The sequence below is a fragment of the Phaseolus vulgaris genome, chromosome 6 (assembly GCF_000499845.2).
Source record: "Phaseolus vulgaris cultivar G19833 chromosome 6, P. vulgaris v2.0, whole genome shotgun sequence".
NCBI lineage: Eukaryota > Viridiplantae > Streptophyta > Magnoliopsida > Fabales > Fabaceae > Phaseolus > Phaseolus vulgaris.
The window spans coordinates 473,774-501,047 of record NC_023754.2 but is presented as its reverse complement, the minus strand read 5'-3'; the positions used below and the strand labels follow the sequence as shown (position 1 = coordinate 501,047).

The 27,274-nt window shown below is 41.3% G+C and overlaps 1 protein-coding gene across 1 annotated transcript; it reads left to right on the top strand.

Moving 5' to 3' along the window:
• Positions 1 to 3,476: 3,476 nt before the first annotated feature.
• Positions 3,477 to 6,994, top strand: LOC137830913 (multiple C2 domain and transmembrane region protein 16). The gene has a single exon (XM_068638315.1). It carries the CDS (start codon positions 3,850 to 3,852, stop codon positions 6,889 to 6,891), a length of 3,042 nt encoding a protein of 1,013 aa, XP_068494416.1. The 5' UTR covers positions 3,477 to 3,849; the 3' UTR covers positions 6,892 to 6,994.
• The last annotated feature ends 20,280 nt before the right edge of the window (positions 6,995 to 27,274 follow it).

Here is a 27,274-nt window from a genome sequence, read left to right as displayed (position 1 = left end):
GACATTGATTAATGTATTCTTTTCTTTATATTTTGTAAGTGCATATTATCTTTTGTTCCATTTCTCGGCCTCTCGGCTCTGTAATACACTTAACCTTTCGGCATGAACATTATAACTTTGTTAATCGTTATTAATTTTTTTTGAATGATCTATTAACGTATTCATAACCACAAAGTCCTCTACTTCGATTGTAATCACCATTGGATCATTCTGATTAGGATCAATGTCTTGAAAATCTTCAACAGTGAACGTTATTGTTGGCATACTTCTTCTATGGATTGAGTTTGTTGTTCTTGACGATCTTACATGCCACTTTCTTGATGACGACGAAACTTCTCCTCCGACAAATCCTCCAGATATAGTATTGATTACCCCTCTGATTGGCCTTATTGGGATTCTCCCTCCTCTCTAGCTTGGACTTCTTCCTTTATCCCTCCTTTCATAATTGTGATATTTTCTCATTCGTGGTTCAAGGCTTCTTTCCCTTCCTTCCTCTCGATTTTCTTCTCTTCTTTGCTCCCAACTTCTACCCCCACTTTGTTGCACGCTTCTATCTCTTGAATCAAATATTCTTCCTTCATTTATTTGCACGTATTGCTTAAGATGTCCTGTTTGAATCAACTCTTCAATTCTATCTCTTAATCTTGTGCATTCTTCTGTGTTATAGCCAAAATTCTTAAGGTATCTGCAATGCTTGTTATGATCAAGATTATTAGGAGTAAGAATTTTTCTAGGTAAAGGAATTAACTCGATATTAAGGGTTTCCTCCAAGATCTTTGCTCGATTAGTATTGTGTGGCATGTATCGTGTAAATCGTGGTCCTCGATATGTCTCATTTGGCTTCTTCCACCTGGTTCCTTCCTTTTCCCTCCTATCAACCCCCTCTTCCATCCGAATTTGACTCTTGAGACTTCTCAATTCTTCTAGTTGCATAAACTTTGTTGATCTTTGCCTTAACTCATCAAGATTCGTTGCAGGCCGCTTACATAAACTATCAACAAATGGTCCTGGTCTCAATGTCGTAACCATATGGTGCATGGTTACCTTAGATCTTAAATTACGAATACTCAAAGCTACTTTGCCGAACCTCTCCATAAACGCCCTTAACCGTTTCTCCTTCTCCTGTCGAATATTCACCAATGCAATAAACATCAAATGATGTGGCCTACTGGTTGCAAACTAAGCTCCAAATTTCATCACCAAGGTGTCAAAAGAGTCAATCGAATAAGGTGGTAATCTTGTGAACCAACTCAATGTAGCTCCTTTCAGCGTTGTCGAAAATACTCTACATAAAATGGCATCATTAGAGGTGTATAAGCTGACTTAAGTACTATATATAACAACATGCTCATCAAGATCAATGCTTCCATCATACTTCTCCAGTGTTGGACTCTTCCAATTATCAGGCAACAATACTTCCATGATTCCTTAAGAAAAAGGGTGTTTTCTTATTGAGGTCCTGTCAACATCACGGGACACTGTGCGAGGTTTTTTGTGTGATACTTCAAAGCTATTGAAAGCTGTCTCCACATATTCTCGTGTTGAATTTAAAGGTATTGTATTTTCTTCTTTAAGCTTTTGCTTCATATATTTGTTTTCAGCCTTGAGAGCTTTTATTTCGTCTGTACTCTTCTTCTTCATCATCTCTAACTCCTTATGGATCTTAACTAGCATAGTCATAATTAAGTCCTCCTATCCACCTTCTGCCTCCTTCATATGATTTTCCCCTCTTGTGACTACCATTTTTCTTCAACGTTTCACTCTCGTCCCACGGTGGACGCCAAAATGTACTTGTACAAACTTTACGTGGGGATAGTTTTTTCAAGATTCGCCTTTGCTTTGCCCTTCTCAGTCCTCATTTCCTCCGTTGATTCCTTCTCTCGGTCACTCGTGTTTTTAGAAATATCTCTCGGTCTCTTGGTATGAGGTGTTGTATCTGCATGAATTTTTCAAAACTTAAGTTAGTATTTTGTCTTAATCATTCATTAAAAAGCGAAACCAGAGAACTAAATGTTATATCTATTTGTACTACTCACTAATGAACCTATTCACTTCATATTAAAACTTTTATTTATCTTTTATTAATTGATTTTCTATTTTGTAATTTTGTCCTTTAACACTCCATTAACATTATTTTTTTTATCATATTTACGTATATCTCAAACTGACATATATATATATATATATATATATATATATATATATTTCTACTTTCCACATAAGATTTTCACTTACGGTTCTTTTTCTTTCCGACTTCTTGGCCTCTCTACATGAGCAATTCATGTAGTATTATTGTGATCATGTAGTTAAGATATGGTACCTTGAAGGAGCTAACAAGTGCAGCATGGTTAAAGTCTTGTAGCGTTTGAATTAGACGTATATGAACCCCGTGAATTCTTACTATTCTTATGCATGCTTCTATATTTCAACAGCTCCATCAAATAATTTATCGCTAAGTTTATAGTTGTTAACAACATGTACGTATCCTTTAGGTTTTCACTTTTCATCTTTCTTTGGGGGCTGATTTTATGAATAAAAAAGAAGAAATTCATAAATAACCAATGACACGGTCGGTTGTGTTGAAGAGAGAAGACGGATCTTGTAATAAAGAATCATTACACTAGTTTTTGTTTTTTACATTCACCTCATAACTGAAATTTATTTTATTTTATTATAATATAATATTTTATTAAGAAGAACAATTATAAAGTATAAATTCATAAAATAAATTCCTTTACTAAATTATAGTGCTTTCTTTTTCTTTGGACTCGTTCGTATATATAAAAAATAATTAATTTTATAGTATGAAGAAAGATAGTTAAATTTATTTAATATTTATTAAGTTATATAATAAAAGAGCACATCTTGCTTGATATTTATTGAAAATAATTTGTAAAGTAAAACATAAGAATATTTGGAAATAATGATAAAGAAAGCGAGTGGTTTAGAAGGCAGTGGCATGCAGAAAAAACAGAGGCAATGTTGGTGAGATGATGAAGAATTAGGAATCCCTAGATCCTAGGGTTGTGTGACAAGACTGAGGTAATGTGATGTCTTCGTCAAAATTAGGAATAATTACACTAAAGCTGCGTCCAGTGATGACCTCAAAATTAGGGTGGATGACACAAAACCCAATTCCATCTCTATTTCTTTCTTTTTTTTCCAACATTCCCGCGTCTTCCTTTACTTCAAAGGACGGCCAAAAAGTAAAGCCTATGTTTGACAAACAACCTTCCATGCTAAGAAAAACCACAATACTATTTCTTATCATTTCTTTATCTATCACTTTTTCTATTATATATATTCTAATTAAAGCAAAATTAATTGATATGTTTATATTAAAAATACACCATTGCCAATAGATTTGATTGTTTTACATAGTTTAAAAGTTGAAATAAAAGATAATTTAAATAAATATTTTTTTCATTAATTTGTTAGATATTTTTTTATTAGATTTAAGATCAGAAGGTAGTAAAGATATGTAATTCTGTAAATCCCTAACACGCAAAGCAAAAAGGAAGATAGTAATAAAATGTTTTGACAGACAAAAAGAGGCCAAAAGCTTCAAAGGTCTAAAGGTGGTTGCAGATGAAGATAAGCACCCTCTTTCAATTTAAATTTAAATTTGTTAGGCCTTCCCATGCTCTCTGCTTCAGACTCCACAAATTCATATTCATATTCATATTCATATTCTAACCATTCACATCAAAGAATTCCACAAAAGCTTCAAAGGTTTGGTGATGAACAAGAACCCTGAACTTGGCAGAGTAGGGTTTTTACTTGTTAGGACATGAGATAGACAAACAGACTATATCATCCAAAACGCACACTTCGGAAACTAACCTCAGAATGGCCACTGTTCGAAAACTCATCGTGGAGGTTGTCGACGCTCACCACCTTGTCCCCAAGGACGGCCACGGCAGCTCCAGTCCCTACGTCGTTGTCGACATCTACGGCCAGCGGAGGAAGACTAGGACCGCGGTTCGCGGCTTGAATCCGGTCTGGAACGAAAAGCTGTCCTTCAACGTCCACGCCCACTCTCAGCATCACATCTTCGGTGACATGCTCGAACTCGACGTTTACCACGACAAGAAATACGGCGCCACACGCCGGAACAACTCCCTCGGAAGAATCCGCCTCAGTTCCTCGCAGTTCGTCAACAAAGGCGAAGAGGCTTTGGTTTACTACGAGTTGGAGAAGAAGCACTTGCTGAGCATGATCCAAGGCGAAATAGGCTTAAAAATTTACTACGTGAACGAACTGGCAGTTCCTCCTCCGCCGGAGAAAGAGGAGGCACCGCCGAAGAAAGAAACCGAAACGGAAACTGTGGAGAAAGTGCAAGAACCACCTCCACCACCACCGGAAGGTGAGAAACCTAAAGAAGAAGAAAAGGCACAAGCTGAACCTCCAACAGATCCAACCGTACCTGAACGAGAAGCAGAACCAGAGCAGAAGCCTGAACAATCAGAAGATGGAGACCAGGTGAATCCGTTACCAGCAGACGTGGATTTGGACGTGAAGGCAGCGTCTGTGTCGAGGTCAAATTCCGAAATAAGGTTCGGCGGAAGCAACACTCCTCCACCTCCGGCGATGAGAAGGTCTACTTCAGCGGGGAGTTTCGCAGCATCAGAGGCGTCGAGTGAGATCAGCATGTTGATGGAACGGTCGTCGTTTGATCTGGTAGAGAAGATGCACTACCTCTTCGTGCACGTGGTGAAAGCGCGGTATCTTCCCACCAACGGCAACCCCGTCGCGAAGATCGCTGTTTCGGGGCAGCACGAGGTGACCTCAAGGCCCGCGCGCAAGACCACGGTCTTCGAATGGAACCAGACGTTCGCCTTCGCACGCAACGCACCGGATTCCACCTCTTCGGTGCTGGAAGTTTCCGTGTGGGACCCACCCGCGTCTCAAGCTTTGCTAGGAGGAGTGTGTTTCGACGTCAATGAGATTCCGGTGCGGGATCCACCGGACAGCCCTTTGGCCCCACAGTGGTACAGACTGGAAGGCGGTGGGGCCCTCCACGGAGATCTCATGATTGCCACGTGGATGGGAACACAGGCTGACGAGTCCTTCCCCGACGCGTGGAAGAGCGACACCTTCGCAAACGTGAACTCCAGAGCCAAAGTTTATCAGTCGCCCAAACTGTGGTACCTCCGCGCCACTCTTCTCGAGGCTCAAGATCTTCTCTCGCTGCCCTTCAACTCCCCCAAGGAAGCTTGTTTTCAAGTAAAGGCCAAACTCGGATTCCAGGTGCTCAAATCCAAAACGGTGCTCACTCGAACCGGCAACGTTTCATGGAACACCGAAGATTTCATATTCGTGGTGACAGAGCCAGTCAGCGACCACCTCGAGTTAACTTTGGAAAACCGCCAATCGGTCGCGCCGGCTACAATGGGGGTGCTCAGAATACCTCTCCACGCCATAGAGAGAAGGGTGGATGACCGGATTGTCCAGTCGCGGTGGTTCACGTTCGACAACCCCAACGAGAAAGAGGAGAACAAGCCCAGGGTGCATCTGCGGTTGTGCTTCGACGGTGGGTATCACGTGATGGATGAGGCAGTGAACTTGTGCAGCGACTACCGCCCCACGGCAAGGCAGCTGTGGAAGGCTCCGGTGGGCACGTGCGAGCTCGGCATCATCGGTTGCAAGAACTTGGTATCCATGAAGACAGTAAACGGTAAAAGCAGCACGAACGCGTACTGCGTGGCCAAGTACGGCAACAAATGGGTTCGTACACGAACGGTTTCGGATAGCACAGAACCCAAATGGAACGAACAGTACACGTGGAAGGTTTACGATCCTTCGACTGTTTTAACTGTGGGAGTATTCGATAGCTGGACAGTGCCATTCATAATTGATAACGACAACGATAAGAACAGTGATCAAAACCCTGGTGAACCTGATTTCCGTATTGGAAAAGTACGAGTACGAATTTCTACGCTGCAAACAGGGAAAGTGTACAGAAATACGTACCCGTTGCTGGTGCTAACTCCCAACGCAGGCTTGAGAAAAATGGGTGAAATCGAGATAGCGATCAGGTTCGTTTGCACCACTCAACGGTTGGATCTCCTCCACGTGTACCTGCAGCCGATGCTACCGTTGATGCACCACATAAAACCGTTGGGGGTGGTGCAGCAGGAGGCGCTGCGGAGCACAGCGGTGAGGATGGTAGCGGGACACTTGGCGAGGGCGGAGCCGCCGCTGAGGAAGGAAGTGGTGTTTTACATGCTGGACGCGGATTCGCACAACTTCAGCATGAGGAAAGTGCGCGCGAACTGGTACAGGATAATAAACGTGGTGACGGGGGTGATCGACATCGTGCGGTGGGTAGAGGACACTCGTGGATGGAGGAACCCAACAGCCACGGTTTTGGTCCACGCGCTGTTGGTGATGCTCGTGTGGTTCCCAGACCTCATTATTCTCACTTTCTGTTTCTATGTGTTTGTGGTGGGCGCGTGGAACTACAGGTTCCGGGCGCGTGACCTGCTCCCGCATTTTGATCCCAAGATTTCGATGGCGGAGGTGGTGGAGAGAGAGGAGCTGGACGAGGAGTTCGACGCGGCGCCGAGTTTGAGGGCGAGTGAGGTGGTGCGCGTGAGGTATGAGAGGCTTCGGACGCTGGGCGCGCGCGTGCAGACGGTTCTGGGAGATTTGGCGACGCAAGGGGAGCGCGTGCAGGCGGTGGTGACGTGGCGGGACCCACACGCGACGGGGATGTTTGTGTTCATGTGCTTGGTGGTGGCAATGGTGCTTTATCTGGTGCCGTCGAAGATGGTGGCCATGGCTTGTGGGTTTTACTATCTCCGACATCCTGTCTTCCGTGATCGCCTGCCCTCGCCGGCGCTAAACTTCTTCAGAAGGCTGCCCTCCATGTCGGATCGGATTATGTAGATTTTTTTTATTACTTTCTCAATTCAAATTATTCCTTTACATGCATGATTAGATATCAAATATGGATTATTTAGTATCAATTATTCAATGAGCTTTTCACAAATTTAGTATGTCTTTTATCCTTAGTCTCGAAGGATTATTAGTCAGTGATATTTAAGGTATTCTTGGTTTTGAAATTTAATGTCTTTTTATGATTTTTTTAAAATAAACCCAAACATTTCAAGTGATTCTTTTACTAATTGTTTAAAATCAGTTCCATGACTTGATTAGTGTTTGTTTAGAGATAAAACTAAAAAGGTTGGAATTCGATGCTGCAAAACTTAACATAGAAACAATTCAAATATAAAAAATAAAAGCGTAATATGATTGAATAAATTAAGTCGCTTGGTGCTTCCTTTGTTTATTTTCATCGATCGTTCAATATGAACATTGTATACATTGTATACCATTTTGTTTCTATATGTACCGTCTCCGGACGTTGACCAAAGTCAAGTCAAAGTCAACGTATGGAGGGGTCCTTTCCAAGAAAGAAAGTCAACAGGTTGGGGCGTCGCTTGGGGGAAGCGTCGCCTTATTAAAGCGTCGCCAAGGGAAGCGTCGCCAGGTGTAGGCATCGCCAGGTGTAGGCGTCGCCAAGAAGGGATGTCGCCAGGTTGGGCGTCGTCAAGATGGGGCATCGCCAAGATGAGGCGTCGCCTAGTTAAGGCATCAACGGGGTCACCCCCGGTACCCATGGGTAGGAAAGACCGTGGAGAGGAAGACACCGCGAGAGGCCTCAGTGCCTCATAACAGTGATGAAGAGAAGAGAAAGGTGGCTTCAAGGCCATAGTTCTAGTACCAGTAGGGGTAACCTAACTCGTGAAGTACCCACGCCACCGCTGGGAGACCCTGGGACAGATACGACCCATGAGAGGGCCACGTCCAGGGGAGAATCACGTGCATGGTACGAGAGTAAGGTAGATACCCTCCCAAGGTGAGTGACTAGAGGCTGGGGCGCCTGAGTTGGCACCCAGAAAAGTCACCCATTTGCATCAGATGCACTTCGAGGAAAAAGGACTCACAATGGAATAACCCTAAGTTAGGTTACGACGTTGTGAGGCCCTCTGCGTAGAGCAATGATCAAGTCAGAAGAACACGTGGCAATAAGCACTGAAAACATCAAGGCTTTCCTAAAGGTTCGCTAAGGTACGCGTTAATTTAGATTAAATGTTTCGAGGAATATTTTTATACGCTTTCAATGCGCTTTAACGCGCTTTGAATGCGGGAGGTGTATAAAAAGAGCCTTGGGATGTTTGAAAAGGAGATCCGAGTTTTGACCTAATTCTGACAGTTTACACAGAGTCACAAAAAACCTAGTTGTTTCACGGCGTACGCATAGAAAATTAGGGCAACATAGTACTAGTTATTCAGTATTTCGACCACCTTCAGAGCATCCAGTCACGGTGTTCCGATACGGAGGTGTGTCCCCTTTGATGTTTCTCGCTAGCTGACTTGATCGTCGGAGTGCAAACGGCCGTGAGGGTGCCCCTTTGTTCACTTCTTTTCAGGTATTCACAGACGAAGCAGAACAAAGGTCCCCTAGCTCGCGAGGACGAGTCACGCATAAAGACGACCCTGGTCAACCAGCGGGAACATTTGGCGCCCACCGTGGGGCCGATATAAAACGTCAGTCCCATCACACAGTTTTCCAGTTCCAGTTGCAGTTTCCAACCCAATTCCAGTTCGCAAATCGCAGATAGTCAAGAAAGCTTCCAAAAACCACGAAAATGAGGCCCGCACACTCTAGAAGCGAAGAGATGACCATGCAACAACTCATGGGCATGATGCAAGGGTTGCAAGAAGCAATGGCGGCATCAAAAGCGGAGCAGAACGCGGATCTCATAGCATCTCAGGCGAGAAACGATGAGCTCCACCGCACCAACGAGGAACTACGCCGCGGATGGCGCGACGTAGACGAGCCTGAGACTGCCACCCCACCAAGAGAATTCTCAACGCCATTCTCACAGGCGATCCTAGAGACAACAATCCCCAACACGTTCACGGGGCCCAAAGTAACCTTCACAGTGATGGAGGACCCTGAGGCGCACCTCACTGCGTTCCACACACAGATGATGCTGGTAGGCGGCTCTGATGCCGTAAGGTGCAAGCTCTTCATGAGCACTTTGACTGGGATGGCCATGGATTGGTTCATCAGCCTCCTAGAGGGTCACATCACGTCTTTCACACAGCTTTCGCGGCTATTCAGAGAGCAGTATCTAGCCAACAGGGCCCCACCCCAGTTTCATACGACCTGTTCAACGTGAAGCAGTATCAAGGCGAGACCCTGAAAGAGTACATAAGCCGTTTCGGGGCGCAAGTGGTGAAGGTGGGTACCACAGACGAGCCCATGATCGTGTACGCATTCAGGAAAGGAGTGTGTCCTAGGTATTTCAGCAAGTCACTCAATCGCAGTCGCCCCAAGACTTTTGCTGAAGTAAGGCGTCGGGCGGTAGAACACATTGCCTCTGAGGGTGAGGCATACGAGAAATGCGCGACTGCTGCACCCACACGCCCAAGAGCGCAGGTGCGCACGCAACCCGCTAGGGTCCACGAAGCCGCCACAGAAAGAAAGAACCAAGACAGGAAGCGCACCTACGAGGCAAGGAGGACCCAACCTAGGGGTCGAGCAGAAGGAAGGAGAGAGGGAAATAGACCTCTAAGGCACAATTTTGTGGTGGAACTTAAAGACCTCATTGTTGTGCCCAACATAGCCGACAGGTTGAGGCCACCGGTGAAGTCTGACAAGGTGCTGGGACCACACAAAGAATCATGGTGCGAATTTCACGAAGCATTCGGGCACCATATCCCCGACCTGTTGAGACCCTATACTGGATGCTTGTATGGGGCAGATAACCCGGTGGAGGTACTTACATGGAACTGAGGACGACGTTCACTGATGGAGTGGCGTCGCGCACCGAGAGCATCCGGTACTTGGTGGTTAACGCCAACTCAGCCTACAACATCTTGTTAGGCAGACCTGCCTTGAACAGATTAAGGGCAGTGTGCTCCACACGCCACATGAAGATGAAGCTACCGGATCTTAGTGGCAAAGTAATCGTAATCAAGTCAGATCAGGAAGAGGCCCGTAAGTGCTATGAAAATAGCCTGAAGACGAAGAGAGGTGTGGTCATGATGATTGAACGACCACCAGTTTCAGATTCGCGAATGGAGTTAGAACCGTTGGAAGAGGTGACGCCCGCGGAGTCCACGCCTGTCAAAGCCACACCTGTGGGGGCGGCGCCTATAGAGGATGCACGTACAGAAGGAAGATACGGTGACGCCTCGCCAATGGAAGAAGTATACAGAGAGGCCTCGCCCATGGAAGAAGTATACAGAGAGGCCTCGCCCATGGAAGAAAAGTCAGGGAAGGCGATGCCCGATGTATCCGATAGGGCGACGCCTATAAAAGAGGACCCCGTGAACGAGTCTCGCGCAGAGAACGAGCGGAGTAAGCAACCCCAACCAGTAGACAACGTGGTGGAAAGATAGATAAGGGGTAAGGTGTTCAAATTAGGACGCTTCTTGAGCCAGGAAGAACGAGAAGAGGTAGCTGCGGTGATCTTGCGCCACCTAGATGCATTCGCGTGGACTGCGGCGGACATGCCGGGCATCGACCCAGATTTTTTATGCCACCATTTTACTATGGACGCCAAGGTTCGCCCTGTGCGACAGAGAAGGAGGAAGTTTAATGAGGAACGATGCCTCGTCGTGAAGGAAGAGACGCAAAAACTGCTAAGCGTTGGGCACATCAGGGAGATACAATACCCTGAGTGGCTGACCAACGTAGTTCTAGTTAAAAAGGCGAATGGGAAATGGAGGATGTGCGTTGACTTCACAGATCTGAACAAGGCATGCCCCAAAGATTCATACCCACTGCCCAACATCGATGCGCTAGTGGATAGCGCCTCGGGATGCAAGATGCTAAGTTTCTTGGATGCATTCTCAGGTTACAATCAGATTAAGATGCATCCAAGGGATGACAGCAAAAGGGCGTTCATGACAGAGACAAGCAACTACTGTTACAAGGTGATGCCATTTGGGTTGAAAAATGCAGGCGCCACCTACCAGAGGCTGATGGACAAGGTCCTTGCACCCATGTTGGGAAGGAACGTGCAGGCCTACGTAGATGACATGATGGTGACTTCACACAAGAGAGGGCAGCACGCAACGGATCTGGAAGAGCTATTTGCTACCATATCAAAGTATCGCCTCAAATTAAACCCAGAAAAGTGCATTTTTGGCGTGGAAGCAGGGAAGTTCTTGGGATTTATGCTCATTGAAAGAGGAATAGAGGCAAACCCTGATAAGTGTGCAGCTATTATAGCCATGAGGAGCCCAACCTCAGTTAAAGAAGTTGAGCAATTGACTGGGAGTGTGTCTGCTGGAGGGGAGAAGGGCCACCCTTACTTCCAATGCCTCAAGAGGAATAGCCGTTTTGTATGGACAGATGAGTGTGAAGTAGCGTTCCTCAAATTGAAGGAGTACTTGGTGACGCCACCTGTGCTCTGCAAGCCACAAGTGGGCGTCCCCCTCCGATTAGACTTTGCGGTGACAGAGTGGGCCATTAGCTTTGTGTTGGTCCAAGAGCAAGACCAAGCGCAGAAGCCCATTTATTTCGTAAGCAACACCTTACAAGGCCCAGAGTTGAGGTACCAGTCGCTGGAGAAGGCGGCGTTAGCAGTGGTGTTCTCAGTCAGAAGGCTCCGCCACTATTTCCACAGTTTCACAGTGGTGGTGATGACGAACCTCCCCATCCAGAAAGTAGTTCAAAAGCCAGATGTAGCAGGGAGGATGGTTCGCTGGGCGGTAGAGTTGTCGGAGTTTGATATCCAATATGAATCCAAGGGTCCATCAAAGGGCAAGTTTATGCTGACTTCGTGATAGAGCTCTCACCAGGAGGAGACCCTTAAGAGGTGGAGTTAGGGTCACAGTGGATGCTCTCAGTGGATGGGTCCTCCAACCAGCAGGGAAGTGGCGCTGGAATAATCTTGGAGGGGCCTAATGGAGTGTTAACCGAGCAGGCTTTACGCTTCGTGATGGCATTTCATGTGTTCTTCTTGAATCAAAGTAGCAAAAGTGATGCGGAAGCAATGGGTGAGTGAAACAAAGCCCTCCTAGGAGTTGTGATGGCTTTGAAGGTGCATGATGAGTATGGGTTAGAGAGGTTCGGCCAGCTCTATGGAGAAAGGTGAAAGGAGTGAAGTTTATAGCCTAGATTTCTAGGAGAAGTAAAGCTAGTGCAGAAAATGGGCAGCATAACAATACTCAATTAAACTTGTCAAATACAATGAGATAGCCTCCCTATTTATAGGCTATGTGGACGTAAATGTTAAGCCACATTTCTAAAGAAAATAAAACCAAAATTAAATCTAAATTCTAAGGTGTAATGACCGGCCATACACAACCCTAGATTCTAGAAGGTTTCCATCAAAAATGCTTCTTACACTATCCTATCTACTAAGTACCCCCAATGGGCCTTTATGCAAACATATACAAAGCCTTCTCTCTTCCATCCGTGGCCTCATTTGCTTGTGTTTGAATATGTTTGGCCATTGATCTTGTAAGGGGTCCTAGACGGTCTAGCTCCATGGATAGCCTCCCTCCTTCACGTCCTAGACGCTCACCTTCACGTCCTAGACGCTCACTTTCACGTCCTAGACGCTCTCCGTGGTCTTGGTCTTGGTCTAGACGCTCTCCTTGGCTTGTGCCTTGGCTTCCTTGGGTAGGTGTGCTTGGCCCTCCTCCATCATCCCCTCCCCCTTGGAAAGGATTTGTCCGCAAATCCAGCTCGTCACTGTCATTGGTACCTACAAATGGAGAAAGATCAATTACATTAAAAGTGTCATGTACTCCATATTCAAGAGGTAGGTCCAACTTATATGCATTGTTGTTGACTCGCTTGAGAACTTGAAAAGGTCCATCACCTCGGGGACTTAGTTTGGACTTCCTTTGATTTGGAAATCTATCTTTTCGAAGATGAAGCCAAACTAAGTCTCCTTCCTCAAAAATTATTTCTCTCTTCCCTTTGTTGTTGTATTTTGTGTACTTCTCATTTTGTTGTTGTATTTGGATTTTAATCTTCTCATGCATTTTCTTGACAAAATCAGCTTTGATTACTCCTTCCTTATGCACAAAATCTTGTGGATTAGGAAGAGGTATTAAATCCATAGGCGTGAGAGGATTAAAACCATATACGACCTCAAAAGGAGAAGCATTAGTAGTTTTGTGAACTACTCCATTGTAAGCAAATTCAATATGGGGAAGGTACTCATCCCAAGATTTGTGGCTTCCCTTCATGATAGCCCTAAGCATAGTTCCAAGAGATCTATTGACTACTTCGGTTTGACCATCCGTTTGAGGATGACAAGAAGTTGAAAATTGTAGTCTTGTTCCAAGTTTACCCCAAAGAGTTTTCCAAAAGTGGCTTATAAACTTGGGATCTCTATCGGACACTATACTTCGAGGGAGACCATGGAGTCTCACCACTTCTCTAAAGAAGAGTTTAGAAATATTTTGAGCATCATCTACTTTGTGGCATGGAATAAAGTGGGACATTTTGCTAAAACGGTCCACTACCACAAAAATAGAGTCATGGCCTCTTGCAGTCCTAGGAAGTCCTAAAATGAAATCCATGCTAATGTCTTCCCAAGGAGCATTTGCAATCGGCAAAGGGGTGTAGAGTCCGTGCGGCATTGTTCTAGACTTTGCTTTTAAACATGAGATACATCTAGAACAATGTCGTTGGACATCTTTCCTCATGTGTGGCCAACAAAATTTTGCTTTTAAAAGATCTAGAGTCTTATCAATTCCAAAATGGCCCATGAGTCCCCCTTCATGTGATTCTTTGACAAGGAGCTTTCTATGTGTTCCTTGGGGAATGCAAAGTTTTCCTTCTTTAAAAAGATATCCCTCGGACACATAGTAACCTCCTTGTGCTCTATGTAGACATTGAGCATAGATGGATGAGAGTTCTTGGTCTTCTTGGTAAAGCTCCTTTATGTGGTCAAATCCAAGAATTTGGGCACCTAGTTTTGAAAAGAGTGTGTGCCGTCTTGAAAGAGCATCGGCCACTATATTGGTGCTCCCTTTCTTGTATTTGATTACATAAGAAAATTGTTCAAGAAATTCCATCCATTTAGCATGTCTCTTGTTGAGCTTGTGTTGGCCCTTTAAATATTTTAAAGACTCGTGATCACTATGGATAACAAATTCTTTGGACACAAGGTAGTGTTCCCAAGTCTTTAGGGCTCGCACAAGAGCATAGAGCTCTTTGTCATAGGTGGGGTAGTTGAGGGTGGCACCATGGAGTTTTTCACTAAAATAAGCAATGGGGTGTCCACCTTGCAACAAAACCGCACCTATGCCTACCCCCGATGCATCACACTCTATCTCAAAAGTTTTGGAAAAATTTGGAAGAGATAGAATGGGTGCATTGGTGAGTTGAGCTTTGAGCCTTTGAAAGGCTTGCTCATGCTTTTCATTCCAACAAAATGCAACATCTTTTTTCACAAGTTCATTCAAAGGAGAAGCTAGGCTAGAAAAATTAGGTACAAACCTTCTATAGAAGCTAGCTAACCCATGAAAACTTCTTACATCACTTACATTTTGTAGAGTTGGCCACTCGCGGATGGCTTTGATTTTCTCGGGATCTACATGCACCCCCTTTTTGTTAACTATGAAACCTAAGAAAACTACACTATCTACACAAAAGGTACACTTATCCCTATTGGCAAAAAGACTATTGTGTTCTTGAATCACTTGAGATAAGACCCAAGTCTACCCTTTGGTGGGCTTGCATGTGGGCTTGTGCTTGGGCCTCTTCCATCATCTCACGGATCAAATATCAACCTATGAGAATCTTGAAACAAAGCAAAGGAGTTAGAGTGAGTATTTGGAGAACAATTAATTGTGTGAAGTTGCCATCTTTGTTTTTCTCTTGTTTTGGTCAACTTCTCACAATGCTTCCCTTTTGATGGTTGTAGGTGCCTTCTAATCCTCTTATATTTTCTAAAATTTCTAAAAGTAGTTACTTTTTCCTTAGGCATAATCCCTTTAGGAAATGGTGACAACTTTAAAAAGGCAAGAGGACTATGTTCACATACAACTTCAAATGGAGAGATATGAGTAATCTTGTGGACTACTCCATTGTATGCATGCATAAAAGGAAAAGGATTCTTATCCCAAGAATTGTGGGTGTCCCTCATGATTTCGTGAAGCATAGAAGGGAGAGCTATGTTTTCAAATTTTGGAGCTCTATCCCTTATTTTTGAAAATAAATCATGGAGGCTTGTCACTTTTCTTAAGAAGAGTTTATCCATGTCCATGAAAATGGAATCAAAACCTTTTGTTGTCCTAGGAAGATCTAATATGAAATTTAGGCTTATGTCTTCCCAAGGATCATTTGCAAAAGGTGAAGGAGTATAGAGTTCATGAGACATCGCCTTAGATGTATTTTTAAAACACGGAATGTATCTAGGGTAATGTCTTTGAACATATTTTCTCATGGGTGACAATAATTTTCCTTTTAAAAGCTCTAGAGTTTTATCAACTCTAATTTGACCCATGAGTTCTCCTTCATGAAGAATTTCTCTTTTATGTGTGAAGGTAGTCTCATTGATACAACCTTTGTTCATGGAAATTTCAATTCGTTGCAAAGGTTGTCTCCATAAGACATGACAAGTTTCTTTAGGCACTACTTCACATAAAAAATTGTCTTTGTAGATGCCTATAGATGACTTGACCTTCACTTGGTGATATCTTGGCATGTATGTAAAATAATCTACTATATTTTTATCTATGCAAGCCTTTTTTAAGGATTCTTCTTTTTTTTCTAGACTTGCAAGTGTTCCTTTACAAAAGGTAAGGCTAGGTTGTTCAACAAGAGGTATATTTTCAAATGTATTTTCAACTTTTCCTTCTTGTTGAATGACCTTGTGGGAAGGAACACTCTTCTCCCACGCCTTTTGTTTCCCAAGGGTTTTCTCTTGCTTTTCTATTTTTACATTTTCTTCACTCTCACTAGCTTCTTTTTCTTGGCTACTATTCTCATCTTTGTCCCTTAAGATCATAGATCTTTCATTGAAACACTGAGATGCTAATTGATCATTGCCAAGGTATTCTAAACATGGAATTTCTCTAGCTTGAGTGTGAGAGATATGCTTGGTTAGGTTTTCTTGTCTCTCTTTCCTAGCTCTCCTAGGGAATTGTTGATGATATTCATTTTTCCTAAGACTTTCTTCCCCAAGATAATCATGATGTTTAGAGCTAGATGCATGAGAATGTAATTTTTTTGAAAATTGAGACTTCTCATTCTTTGCTTTAGTCAAAACATTAAGTTTAGTCTCACTCTCCAATTGTCTATAAGCAATTGATTGCACAGTTTGTGAAACTTCTTTCAAAAGAGTTTTTAAAGATTTTAATTCACTTCCAATAGACTTGGTAGAATGAGAAGAAGAAGACATGGCTAAAGCTTTGTGTATACAAGTATTTTACCTTGAGAAAACTTAGGAAAGTCAAAGAAGGTAGTTTTCCAGGTAAGGGAGGTGAGTCACGAAGGACTACTTAAATACCAAGCCTTTGCCTTAGCCAAAAACTATCCCTCAATGTCTTCACACCAAACTTTCTCTTAGTAAACCACTTAGAACACAATTAAGTTGAGAAATCAATGCAAGAAAACAATGTAAGCTATCTATGCAACAAAACTAGTCGGTTTTAACACAAATTTAAACAAAACTAACCATGCAAAACGTAGCTATGAAAGCAAAAGAAAAGCAATTACAAACAAGTAACAATTACTAAACAATAATGCTACACTATTCGGCCCTAGGTGAGGCTTCTTGGACACTTAGAGCCCTTGAAGACACACTCACCGTCTAAAACGTAATTAACAAAGTAATTAACAATAAACCAAGTTGCAAAGGAAATAAGAAAAAGCTCCCTTTGTTGTTCCTCCTTTTGGTTAGTGCACTTTCTTTGTTGTCTTGATTGTTGATCTTCTAGGTGTTTGTAGTGTTTGTTTCAAGAAAGCTTGTTTCGCCTTAGCTTTGACTCCTCCTTAGAAAGTTGGCTTTAATTCTCCAATTTCCAGCACCTATTCACAAGGGCTTAACCTTAAACCAAGTCAATTTCCATGCACATAAGCACCAAGAGAGAATTAAATTCCAGCACCCAAAATGAGAGGTCAAGGAACAAAAGCAAGAAACAAATTTAATTGAAAGAAAACAGTACCACCAAAAGGATTTATAATATGACAACTTAGAAAGAGATTCAAGAAATTAAAGCAAACAATTAAAGGTACTCAATAAAAGTTGGCACACAAAAGGAATTCCTAAAGAAAAGCACTAGATTAGATGACCAAATAAAAAAAACAGCACCACTGGAAAATGTTGTGGGCCAGAAAACGTGTTTGTTCCCCGATTTATGCTGAGCTGTAATTGTAAAATTTGTTTCTGAAATTTGGATGCAAGAAAATTCAGGATCTTATCTAAATTTTGGCTTTGGAATCACCTAAAACGCATGCACCATTTTTTTTTAATAATTTTTGCAAATTTGGTGTGCAGTTAGGCCAGCTGTAACGCTCAAGATTCGCACTCTGATTTTGTGAGATTTATCATTTTTTTTCTGTTGCTCCTTTTGACCTCATTCTTTTTTTGTCTTTTCTATAACACCTTAAACTTGCATTTTCCAGAAATTCAGAATTTTCCTATGGGTAGAAAAAATTTGTTAAACAAAACAGCCCAGAACAGAGAGGTGTTACAGGGGAAAACTGGAAAAACTGGAAGAAAACAGCAAGATAACCAAATTAACACAAAATCAATCGGTAAACATTCAAGACAATCAAGAACATTATGAACAACACGGAATTTAGAAAAAAATAGAAGAAGATCTTACAACCATAGCTCTGATACCAAATGATGGAAAAATGTGAGAAAGGAAATTGTGTATGAACTAAGACACAATTATGAACTCAAACTAAAAATAAAAAGCACCAAAGGATCAAAATAACAGCAGATTATAGCAATATAAAGAGACCCAAAACAAGAAACAATCAAGCCAAAAAATAGGACTACTAAGAATTGATGACAATATGGATGAACATGACTTGACAAAACATGTATAGATTCAGAAATTTAAAGACTCAAAGCATAATATGAAGCAAAATAATGAAAGCAATAAAGACTCAAAGCCTAAAACAAAAATAGCAACACAAAGGTGTATGAAATCCTATCACAAATTGCACAAGAACTTGTTCAAGATCAAATGAACAAGAGTGCTTGGGTTGGATCTTCCACAAAGCACACCAAGAACAAATTAAAATATAAAAACAGCAAGACAAGTAAGGAATTGAAAATGACAAATATGAAAATAAAGAAGAACTGAAATTAAAAAGACAAGCTACTCATCTTGAAGAACCAATAGCTCTGATACCAAATGATGGCATTTCATGTGTTCTTCTTGAATCAAAGTAGTGAAAAATGGGGCGGAAGCAATGGGTGAGTGAAACAAAGCCCTCCTAGGAGTTGTGATGGCTTTGAAGGTGCATGATGAGTATGGATTAGAGAGGTTCGGCCAGCTCTATGAAGAAAGGTGAAGGGAGTGAAGTTTATAGCCTAGATTTCTGGAGAAGTAAAGCTAGTGCACAAAATGGGCAACATAACAATACTCAAATAAACTTGAAAATACAAGGTGTAGGCTCCTCCTTTTATAGGCTAAGGAGGACCATAATGCAACCCTAATGCTAGCCAAATGAAATGTAAATGTGAAGCACATGGGTGCACATGGCACATGGGTGCACATGGGGAGGGGTGTGTCTAGTTTTTATGCTCACCCCCTCCATAGTCTTTCTAGAATGTTTCACACAAATATGCTTTCTACACTACTCTAATTACTAAGCACCCCTAATGGGCCTTTATGTAACAATTACAAAGGTCTTCTCTTCCCAAAACCGTAGCTTTGACCCATGTGTATGTGAAGCTAGACGGTCTAGAAGGAATCCTCATCATGGCCTAGACGCTCCTTATGTAGCCGCTCCTCATCATGGCCTAGACGCTCCTCTTCATGGGCTAGACGCTCCTTTTTGAGTCTAGACGCTCCTCATCATAGGCTAGACCGTCTAGTCTTGGAGGCTTGGCTTTCATCGTGTGGTGAGCTTGGGCCCTCCTCCATCACTATTTTTCCTAAGAACTAGAAGAACTTCCCTAAGGTGACTTAGATGGTCTTCTAGGCTTTTACTATAGACTAAGATATCATCAAAGTAAACTACTACATATTTACCTATACAATCTCTCAAGGTGTGATTCATAAGCCTCATGAATGTGCTTGGAGCATTAGTAAGCCCAAAGGGCATCACCAACCACTCGTATAGTCCAAATTTGGTCTTAAAAGCGGTTTTCCATTCATCACCCTCCTTGATTCGAATTTGGTGATATCCACTTTTAAGGTCAATTTTGGAAAATAGAGTTGACCCATGCAATTCATCAAGCATATCATCAAGCCTCGGGATTGGATGCCTATACTTGATGGTGATGTTGTTGATTGCTCTACAATCACAACACATACGCCATTTTCCATCTTTTTTTGGCACCAACAAGACAGGTACAGCACAAGGGCTTAGGCTTTTTTGAACCCAACCCTTCTCCAACAAGTCTTGAACTTGTGATTCTATCTCCTTTGTTTCCTCGGGGTTGGTTCTATAAGCAGGCCTATTTGGTAGGCTTGCCCCCGGTATAAAGTCAATTTGATGTTCTATCCCCCTAAGAGGAGGAAGCCCAATGGGTCCTTCTTGGGAGAATAGATCTTCAAATTCACTCAAAAGGTTTTGTACTTGAGGAGGTAAAACCATGAGTTCACTACTTGTGGCAGTGCATGTAAGTGCTCCTTTACAAAAGATAAGGCTTGGTTGTTCAACAAGAAGCAAATTTTCAAAAACATTTTCAAAAGGTTTTTCTTGTTGTCCAACCTTGTGGGAAGGAACACTCTTCTCCCACGCCTTTCTATCCCTAAGGATTTTCTCTTTTTCTAGCTCTCTTTTTTTTTTTTTCCTCATCCCTCTTTTGTTTCATTTGTATTTGGTCTTTCACCACTTGAGAATGTGGTAAAGGACTAAGTACAAACTTCTTATATTTATGGGTGAAGGAAATCTCGTTAGTGAGACCATCATGCAAGGTTTTCTTATCAAATTGTCATGGCCTCCCTAATAAGATATGGCAAGCTTCCATAGGCACTACATCACATAAAACTTTGTCTTTGTAGTTCCCTATGGAAAACTTTATTTCCACTTGCTTGTCTACATGTAGTTCCCCATTTTCATTAAGCCATTGAAGTTTGTAAGGTTTTGGGTGAGGAACTACTTGTAGCTTAAGCTTTTCAACCATCCTAGCACTACAACAATTACAACTAGATCCACTATCCACAATGAGAGAACATATATTTTCTAAAACATTGCATCTTGTATGAAAGATGTTCTCCCTTTGTGTTTCCATGGATGTGCTAGGGTGATTATTGAGGGTTCTCCTAATCATAAGCAATTCTCCCTCTAGTGGAGCTACCCTCTCATCCTCTCCCCCTTCCTCTTTCTCACTAGGCTCATCCTCGCCACCAGTGTACTCGTCTACACCTTTTAAAAACAAAGTCCTTTGGTTTGGACATTGTGCTTGCACATGCCCTCTACCATAGCACTTAAAACACTTGACATCTCTAGCTCAGATGGGTGGGGTTGAGGTTTCTTTGGTGAAGGGCTTGGTAGGCTCTTTTGGTTTTTCCTTGGATGTACTACCCTCCCTTCTAAACTCTTTCTTGGGATAAAAGCTAGAATAGGGGCTCACCTTTTGACTTGAGTTTTTGCGCAAGTTTTGTTGCTCAACTTTAATGCAAAGTTGAACCAAATCATTCAAGTCTTGATAAGGTAAGAGCTCTACTCTATCTCTTATCTCAAGTGATAGGCCACTAAGGAACCTAGCAATGGTGGTTTCCTCTTCCTCTCTAATAGAGGCTCTCATCATATAGAGCTCCATCTTTTGTCTATACTCCTCTACGCTCATATTTCTTTGTTGGAGTCTTTGGAGCTTGTCCATCAACTCCCTATGGTAGTAAGAGGGTATATGTCGACGTCTTAGGGCTCCCCTAAGGTCATTCCAATATGTAATGGAAGGTTCCCTATGAAGACGTCTATCTCTTTCGAGAGAGGTCCACCAATACATGGCATTCCCTTGGAAACTAAGGGTGGCTAAGGGTACTTTTCGTTCCTCACTTACCCTATGGCAAGCAAAAAGTTGCTCTACCTTCATCTCCCAATCTAGATATACTTCTACATTTTCCTTTCCATGAAAATGAGGTAGGTCTACTCTTGTTTCCATTGGCACCTCTTGTTCCCTTTGCCTAGTTCTTCTAGGGGGTGGTTGGTAATAATCATTGATTCTACGGCTTCCCTCCCCTAGAGACTCAATACTTTGAGAATGAGATGCATGAGTTTTTTTTTATTTTTGTGATTTTTGTGACTTCTCTTCTTGAGCTTTAGCCAACTCATTAATTTTGTTCTCATTCTCCAATTGTCTAAAAGAGATCAATTGTACCGCTTGGGATACTTCTTTTAAAAGAGTTTTCAAAGATTTTACTTCACTTTCTATAGACTTTGGAGAGTGAGAAGAAGAAGACATGGCTAAAACTTTGTGTATATAGGTGTTTTACTTGGAGAAAGTTTAGGAAAGTTAGAGAAGGGAGTTTTCCAGGTAAGGGAGGTGAGTCACAATGGACTACTTAAGTACCAAGCCTTTTCCTTGCCAAAAACTTTTCCTCCAATGACTTCACACAAAATTTTCTCTTAGTAGAACACTTAGAACACAAGAAGTTGAGAAATCAAAAAGCAAGAAAACTATGTAAGCTAGATATGCAGCAAACTAGTCGGTATAGCACAAAATTAAACAATACTAAACATGCAAAACGTTTCTACCAAAACAAAAGAAATACAAGTTCAAACAAGCAACAAATTACTAAGCAAAATGACTATGCTATTCGGCCCTAGGTGAGGCTTCTTGGACACTTTGAGCCCTTGAAGACACACTCACCGTCTAAAACGTAATTTAAAAGAGGTAATTAACAATAATCCAAGTTGTAAAGGAGATAAGAAAACTCCCTTTGTTGTTCCTCCTTTTGGTTAGTGCACTTCTTTGTTGTCTTGATTGTTGATCTCCTAAGTGTTTGTAGTGTTTGTTTCAAGTAAGCTTGTTTCGGCCTTAGTTTTGACTCCTCCTTAGAAAGTTGGCTTTAATTCTCCAATTTCCAGCACCTATTCACAAGGGCTTAACCTTAAACCAAGTCAATTTCCATGCACATAAGCACCAAAAGAGAATTAAATTCCAGCACCCAAAAAGAGAGGTCAAGGAACAAAAGCAAGAAACAAATTTAATTGAAAGAAAACAGTACCACCAAAAGGATTTATAATATGACAACTTAGAAAGAGATTCAAGAAATTAAAGCAAACAATTAAAGGTACTCAAAAAAAAAGTTGGCACACAAAAGGAATTCCTAAAGAAAAGCACTAGATTAGATGACCAAATAAAAAAAAAAACAGCACCACTGGAAAATGTTGTGGGCCAGAAAACGTGTTTGTTCCCCGATTTATGCTGAGCTGTAATTGTAAAATTTTTTTCTGAAATTTGGATGCAAGAAAATTCAGGATCTTATCTAAATTTTGGCTTTGGAATCACCTAAAACGCATGCACCATTTTTTTTTAATAATTTTTGCAAATTTGGTGTGCAGTTAGGCCAGCTGGAGCGCTCAAGATCTGCACTCTGATTTTTGCAAATTTTTTTTCTGTTGCTTCTTTTGACCTCATTCTTTTTTTGTCTTTTCTATAACACCTTAAACTTGCATTTTCCAGAAATTCAGAATTTTCCTATGGGTGGAAAAATTTTGTTAAACAAAACAGCCCAGAACAGAGAGATGATACAGGGGAAATCTGGAAAACTGGAAGAAAACAGCAAGATAACCAAAATTAACACAATGGAAATGTGAGAATGGAAATTGTGTAAGAACTAAGACACAATTATGAACTCAAACTAAAAAATAAGAAGCACCAAAGGATCAAAATAACAGCAGAATAAAGCAATATAAAGAGACCCAAAAGCAAGAAACAATCAAGCCAATAATAGGACTACTAAGAATTGATGACAATTATGGATTCACATGACTTGACACAACATTTATAGATTCAGAAAATAAAGACTCAAAGCATAAAATGAAGCAATTATAAGAAAGCAATAAGGACTCAAATTCCTAAAAGAAAAACAGCCACACAATGGTGTAAGGAATCCTATCACAAGCTGCACAGAATTTGTTCAAGATCAATTGAACAATTGTGCTTTGGTTGGATCTTCCATAAGCACACCAAGAACAATTTAAAATATAAAAACAGCAAGACAAGTAAGGAATTGAAATGACAAAGATGAAAATAAAGAAGAACTGAAATTAAAAGACCAAGCTACTCATCTTGAAGAACCAAAAGCTCATGATACCAAATGATGGCATTTCATGTGTTCTTCTTGAATCAAAGTAGCAAAAGTGATGCGGAAGCAATGGGTGAGTGAAACAAAGCCCTCCTAGGAGTTGTGATGGCTTTGAAGGTGCATGATGAGTATGGGTTAGAGAGGTTCGGCCAGCTCTATGGAGAAAGGTGAAAGGAGTGAAGTTTATAGCCTAGATTTCTAGGAGAAGTAAAGCTAGTGCAGAAAATGGGCAGCATAACAATACTCAATTAAACTTGTCAAATACAATGAGATAGCCTCCCTATTTATAAGCTATGTGGACGTAAATGTTAAGCCACATTTCTAAAGAAAATAAAACCAAAATTAAATCTAAATTCTAAGGTGTAATGACCGGCCATACACAACCCTAGATTCTAGAAGGTTTCCATCAAAAATGCTTCTTACACTATCCTATCTACTAAGTACCCCCAATGGGCCTTTATGCAAACATATACAAAGCCTTCTCTCTTCCATCCGTGGCCTCATTTGCTTGTGTTTGAATATGTTTGGCCATTGATCTTGTAAGGGGTCCTAGACGGTCTAGCTCCATGGATAGCCTCCCTCCTTCACGTCCTAGACGCTCAACTTCACGTCCTAGACGCTCACTTTCACGTCCTAGACGCTCTCCGTGGTCTTGGTCTTGGTCTAGACGCTCTCCTTGGCTTGTGCCTTGGCTTCCTTGGGTAGGTGTGCTTGGCCCTCCTCCATCACTTCGCCTTCAAAGCAAGCAATAACCAGGCGGAGTACGAGGCGCTGATTTCTGTGATGCTTTTGGCCAAAGAAATGGACGCTCAAAGCCTCCTGGCAAAGAATGACTCACAATTGGTCACAGGGCAAGTAACAGGGGAGTACCAGGCAAAGGATCCACAGATGGCCGCATACTTGAGGTACGTCGAGGTGTTGAAGAGAGCCTTCGCTGCGTTTGAGCTGGTGCATGTCCCTAGGGAGCAGAATGCCATAGCTGACCTGCTTGCCAAACTGGCCAGCTCAGGCAAGGAGGGAAGGCAGAGGACTATAATCCAAGTGACCCTCAAAATGCCGCGAAAGTTTGTTGCGGACAACAGGGTGAATGTTCTTCACGTTAGTACAGCAAGAGGAAAGTCGAGGAACCATCGCTCTTTGAGTCAAGATACTGTTGAACCAAGTGGTGTTCAATGTTTTGAAGAATCCAAATCCTTTGAAGGATGATGAAGTCTCTGCTTTGCTTGATGCTGCTATGCTGGTTTTAAGCCTTGTTCTGGGGTAGTTCAATGTTGTAATCAACACTTAGATTAAATCTCAAAGCAATTAGCATCTCACTTTTAACAAAGCAAAATGTTTTTAAAACTAAGTTGAAACAACCGATTGTTTTGTCGAAACAACCGATTGTTTACACTTAGATGTTTTGAGAAAGTTTGAAAACTGTTTTTGAATGGTGTATTTTGTTAAGTAACAAAACAACCGATTGATTCGAGAAACAATCGATTGTTTGTTTTAAAACCATAACAGAAAAACTGTTTTCTTTGACTGAGCTTTAAATGCTTTAACTGAATACGCTCCAGTCATTAAATGCTTTGACCAATCTATTTTAAATGCAATTAAGAGTTTGTTAAGATTTGATAACAAACTATATTCTTAGATATATTCTGAAAAACAGTTTTGATGTATTAAGAATCTTGAAACAAAGTTTTTCATCTAAGAGTTTTTCAAAAGTATTCTGAGATTGCTAAAGAGTTGAGAGATTGATCAAGGTGCTGAATAGGGATTCTACTTGTATTGATTTCAGATATTCATCTGTAACAAGTGTAATCTTTTGTAAACTGCTGAACAATTTGTTTGTGTGTGTTGCTGAGATTGGCTGTGTGTTCTTGAGGTGTTCAAGATCAGCAATCTTAGTGTTGGCCAAGGAGAGTGTGTTTCTTGAGGTTTTCAAGGTCATTCTCTTGGTTGTGGTGTAAGTGATCAAGTGGTGATTGCTTAGTGGATATCCTCAGGGTTTCTGAGAAGACTAGACGTAGCTCTTGTTTGGAGTGAACCAGTATAAACAACTGTGTACAATTTCTCTATCCCTATCTCTTTAATTCAGTTTTGATATTTTGAAACTGGTATAAACAACCGATTGTTTCGCTAAAACAACCGATTGTTTTTCCAGCTTTGTGCTTTTGCTGTTTGTTTTGGAAAAATTGAATCCTTAATCAAGGTTCTTCTGAAGAATTTTCATTCTAAGTTTAAAAGTTTTCAAAAATCATTCTTAAACAATTCACCCCCCCTCTCGTTTAAGGCCATATATTCTAACAATTGGCATCAAGAGCTTGGTTCTTGAAAGTTATTCAAGTTGATCCAAAAAAAAAATTTCTATGGCTGGAAAACTATCTTTTGAGGAGGGTGCTTCAATCTACAAACCACCTTTATTCTGTGGATTGAATTACAAGTTTTGGGAAGCAAGAATGAAAATCTTTATTGAATCTATTGATCAAAGAATTTGGGACTCAATTGAGAATGGTCCTTACATTCCAAAGTTCAAAAAGGAAAATGCTTTCTTTACAAAACCTTTGTCCAAATGGACAAATGATGAATGTAAGATGGCTCAGCTTGATAAGTCTGTTCAAAATATTATAGCTTCTGCACTAGAAACTAATGAATTTTTCAGAATATCCAAGTGCAAAACTGCTAAGGAAATGTGGGAGACACTCAAGGCTGCTCATGAACCAAAGGAAGCAATGACAAAGAATCAAGCAAGAAGAAAGAAAAGACAAAACAAGAAAAGCCTCAATCTTTGTTTAATGGCCAGAAGGGAGGATGACTCATGTAGTATAAGTTCATCAAACTCTGAAAACTATGGTCAATTGCTTCAAGCCTTTCAAGAAACTCATGAAGAAGCCAACCGATTGGCTCTCTTGAACAATCGGTTGAAAGAAAAGAATAGCTGGCTTGAAAACAGAGTAAAGGCACTGGAAGAGGATTTAGAAAACTCAAAAATGGATTTTGAAAATCTGGAAATAATTTACAAAAACTCCTCTTGCAAGTGTGATACTCTAATTTGTGAAAATTGCGAAAATCTTGAAAAGAAGGTCCACTATCTTGTTAAAACAGTGGATAAGCTTTCTAAAGCCAATCTAACTTTGAGAGTGTGCTAGCATCTCAAAATTGTGTTTTTGGAAAATCTGGATTGGGTTTTAATCCACAAAACAAGCAAGATAGATTTTCAAAATCATTTTAGAAAATGCCATAAAAACAACCGATTGGACCATCGAAACAACCGATTGTTACATGCTTCTATTGCATGAAAAGAGGTCATTCTATGCGATTCTGTAAAATCAGAAAACATGTTGTTCCTAAAGGACTTATGAAGTGGATTCCCAAGAAAAATAAAGCTTGTATTGATGAGTATAAACCAGATGGACCCACATTCATAAGGGGACCAAACCTATGTACTTGAAAATCTTTTTGTAGGACATCTTGGAGGAAAGAAAACATCTTTGGTACTTGGACAGTGGATGCTCCAAGCATATGACAGGGGACAAATCAAAGTTCCTGAGAATATCCTTCAAGCAAGAGGGCTATGTCACCTATGGAGACAACAACAAAGGAAGAATTCTTGGAAGAGGATCCATAGGAGATGAACGCATCTTGGTGATTCATGATGTGCTCTTTGTTGAAGGCCTAAAGCATAATCTTCTGAGTATTAGCCAACTATGTGACAAGGGATATCAAGTGATGTTCAAGACAAACACATGTGAAATCTGTCTACCCAACACCAAAGAGGTAATGTTGGTAGGTAAGAGAGTTAATAATGTGTATCTTCTAGATATCTCTACACCATGTTCAATTGGATGTCTTCTAT

Excerpts from the sequence above, each read along its gene's own strand:
- LOC137830913 (XM_068638315.1), top strand. The coding sequence starts at position 3,850 with ATGGCCACTGTTCGAAAACTCATCGTGGAGGTTGTCGACGCTCACCAC.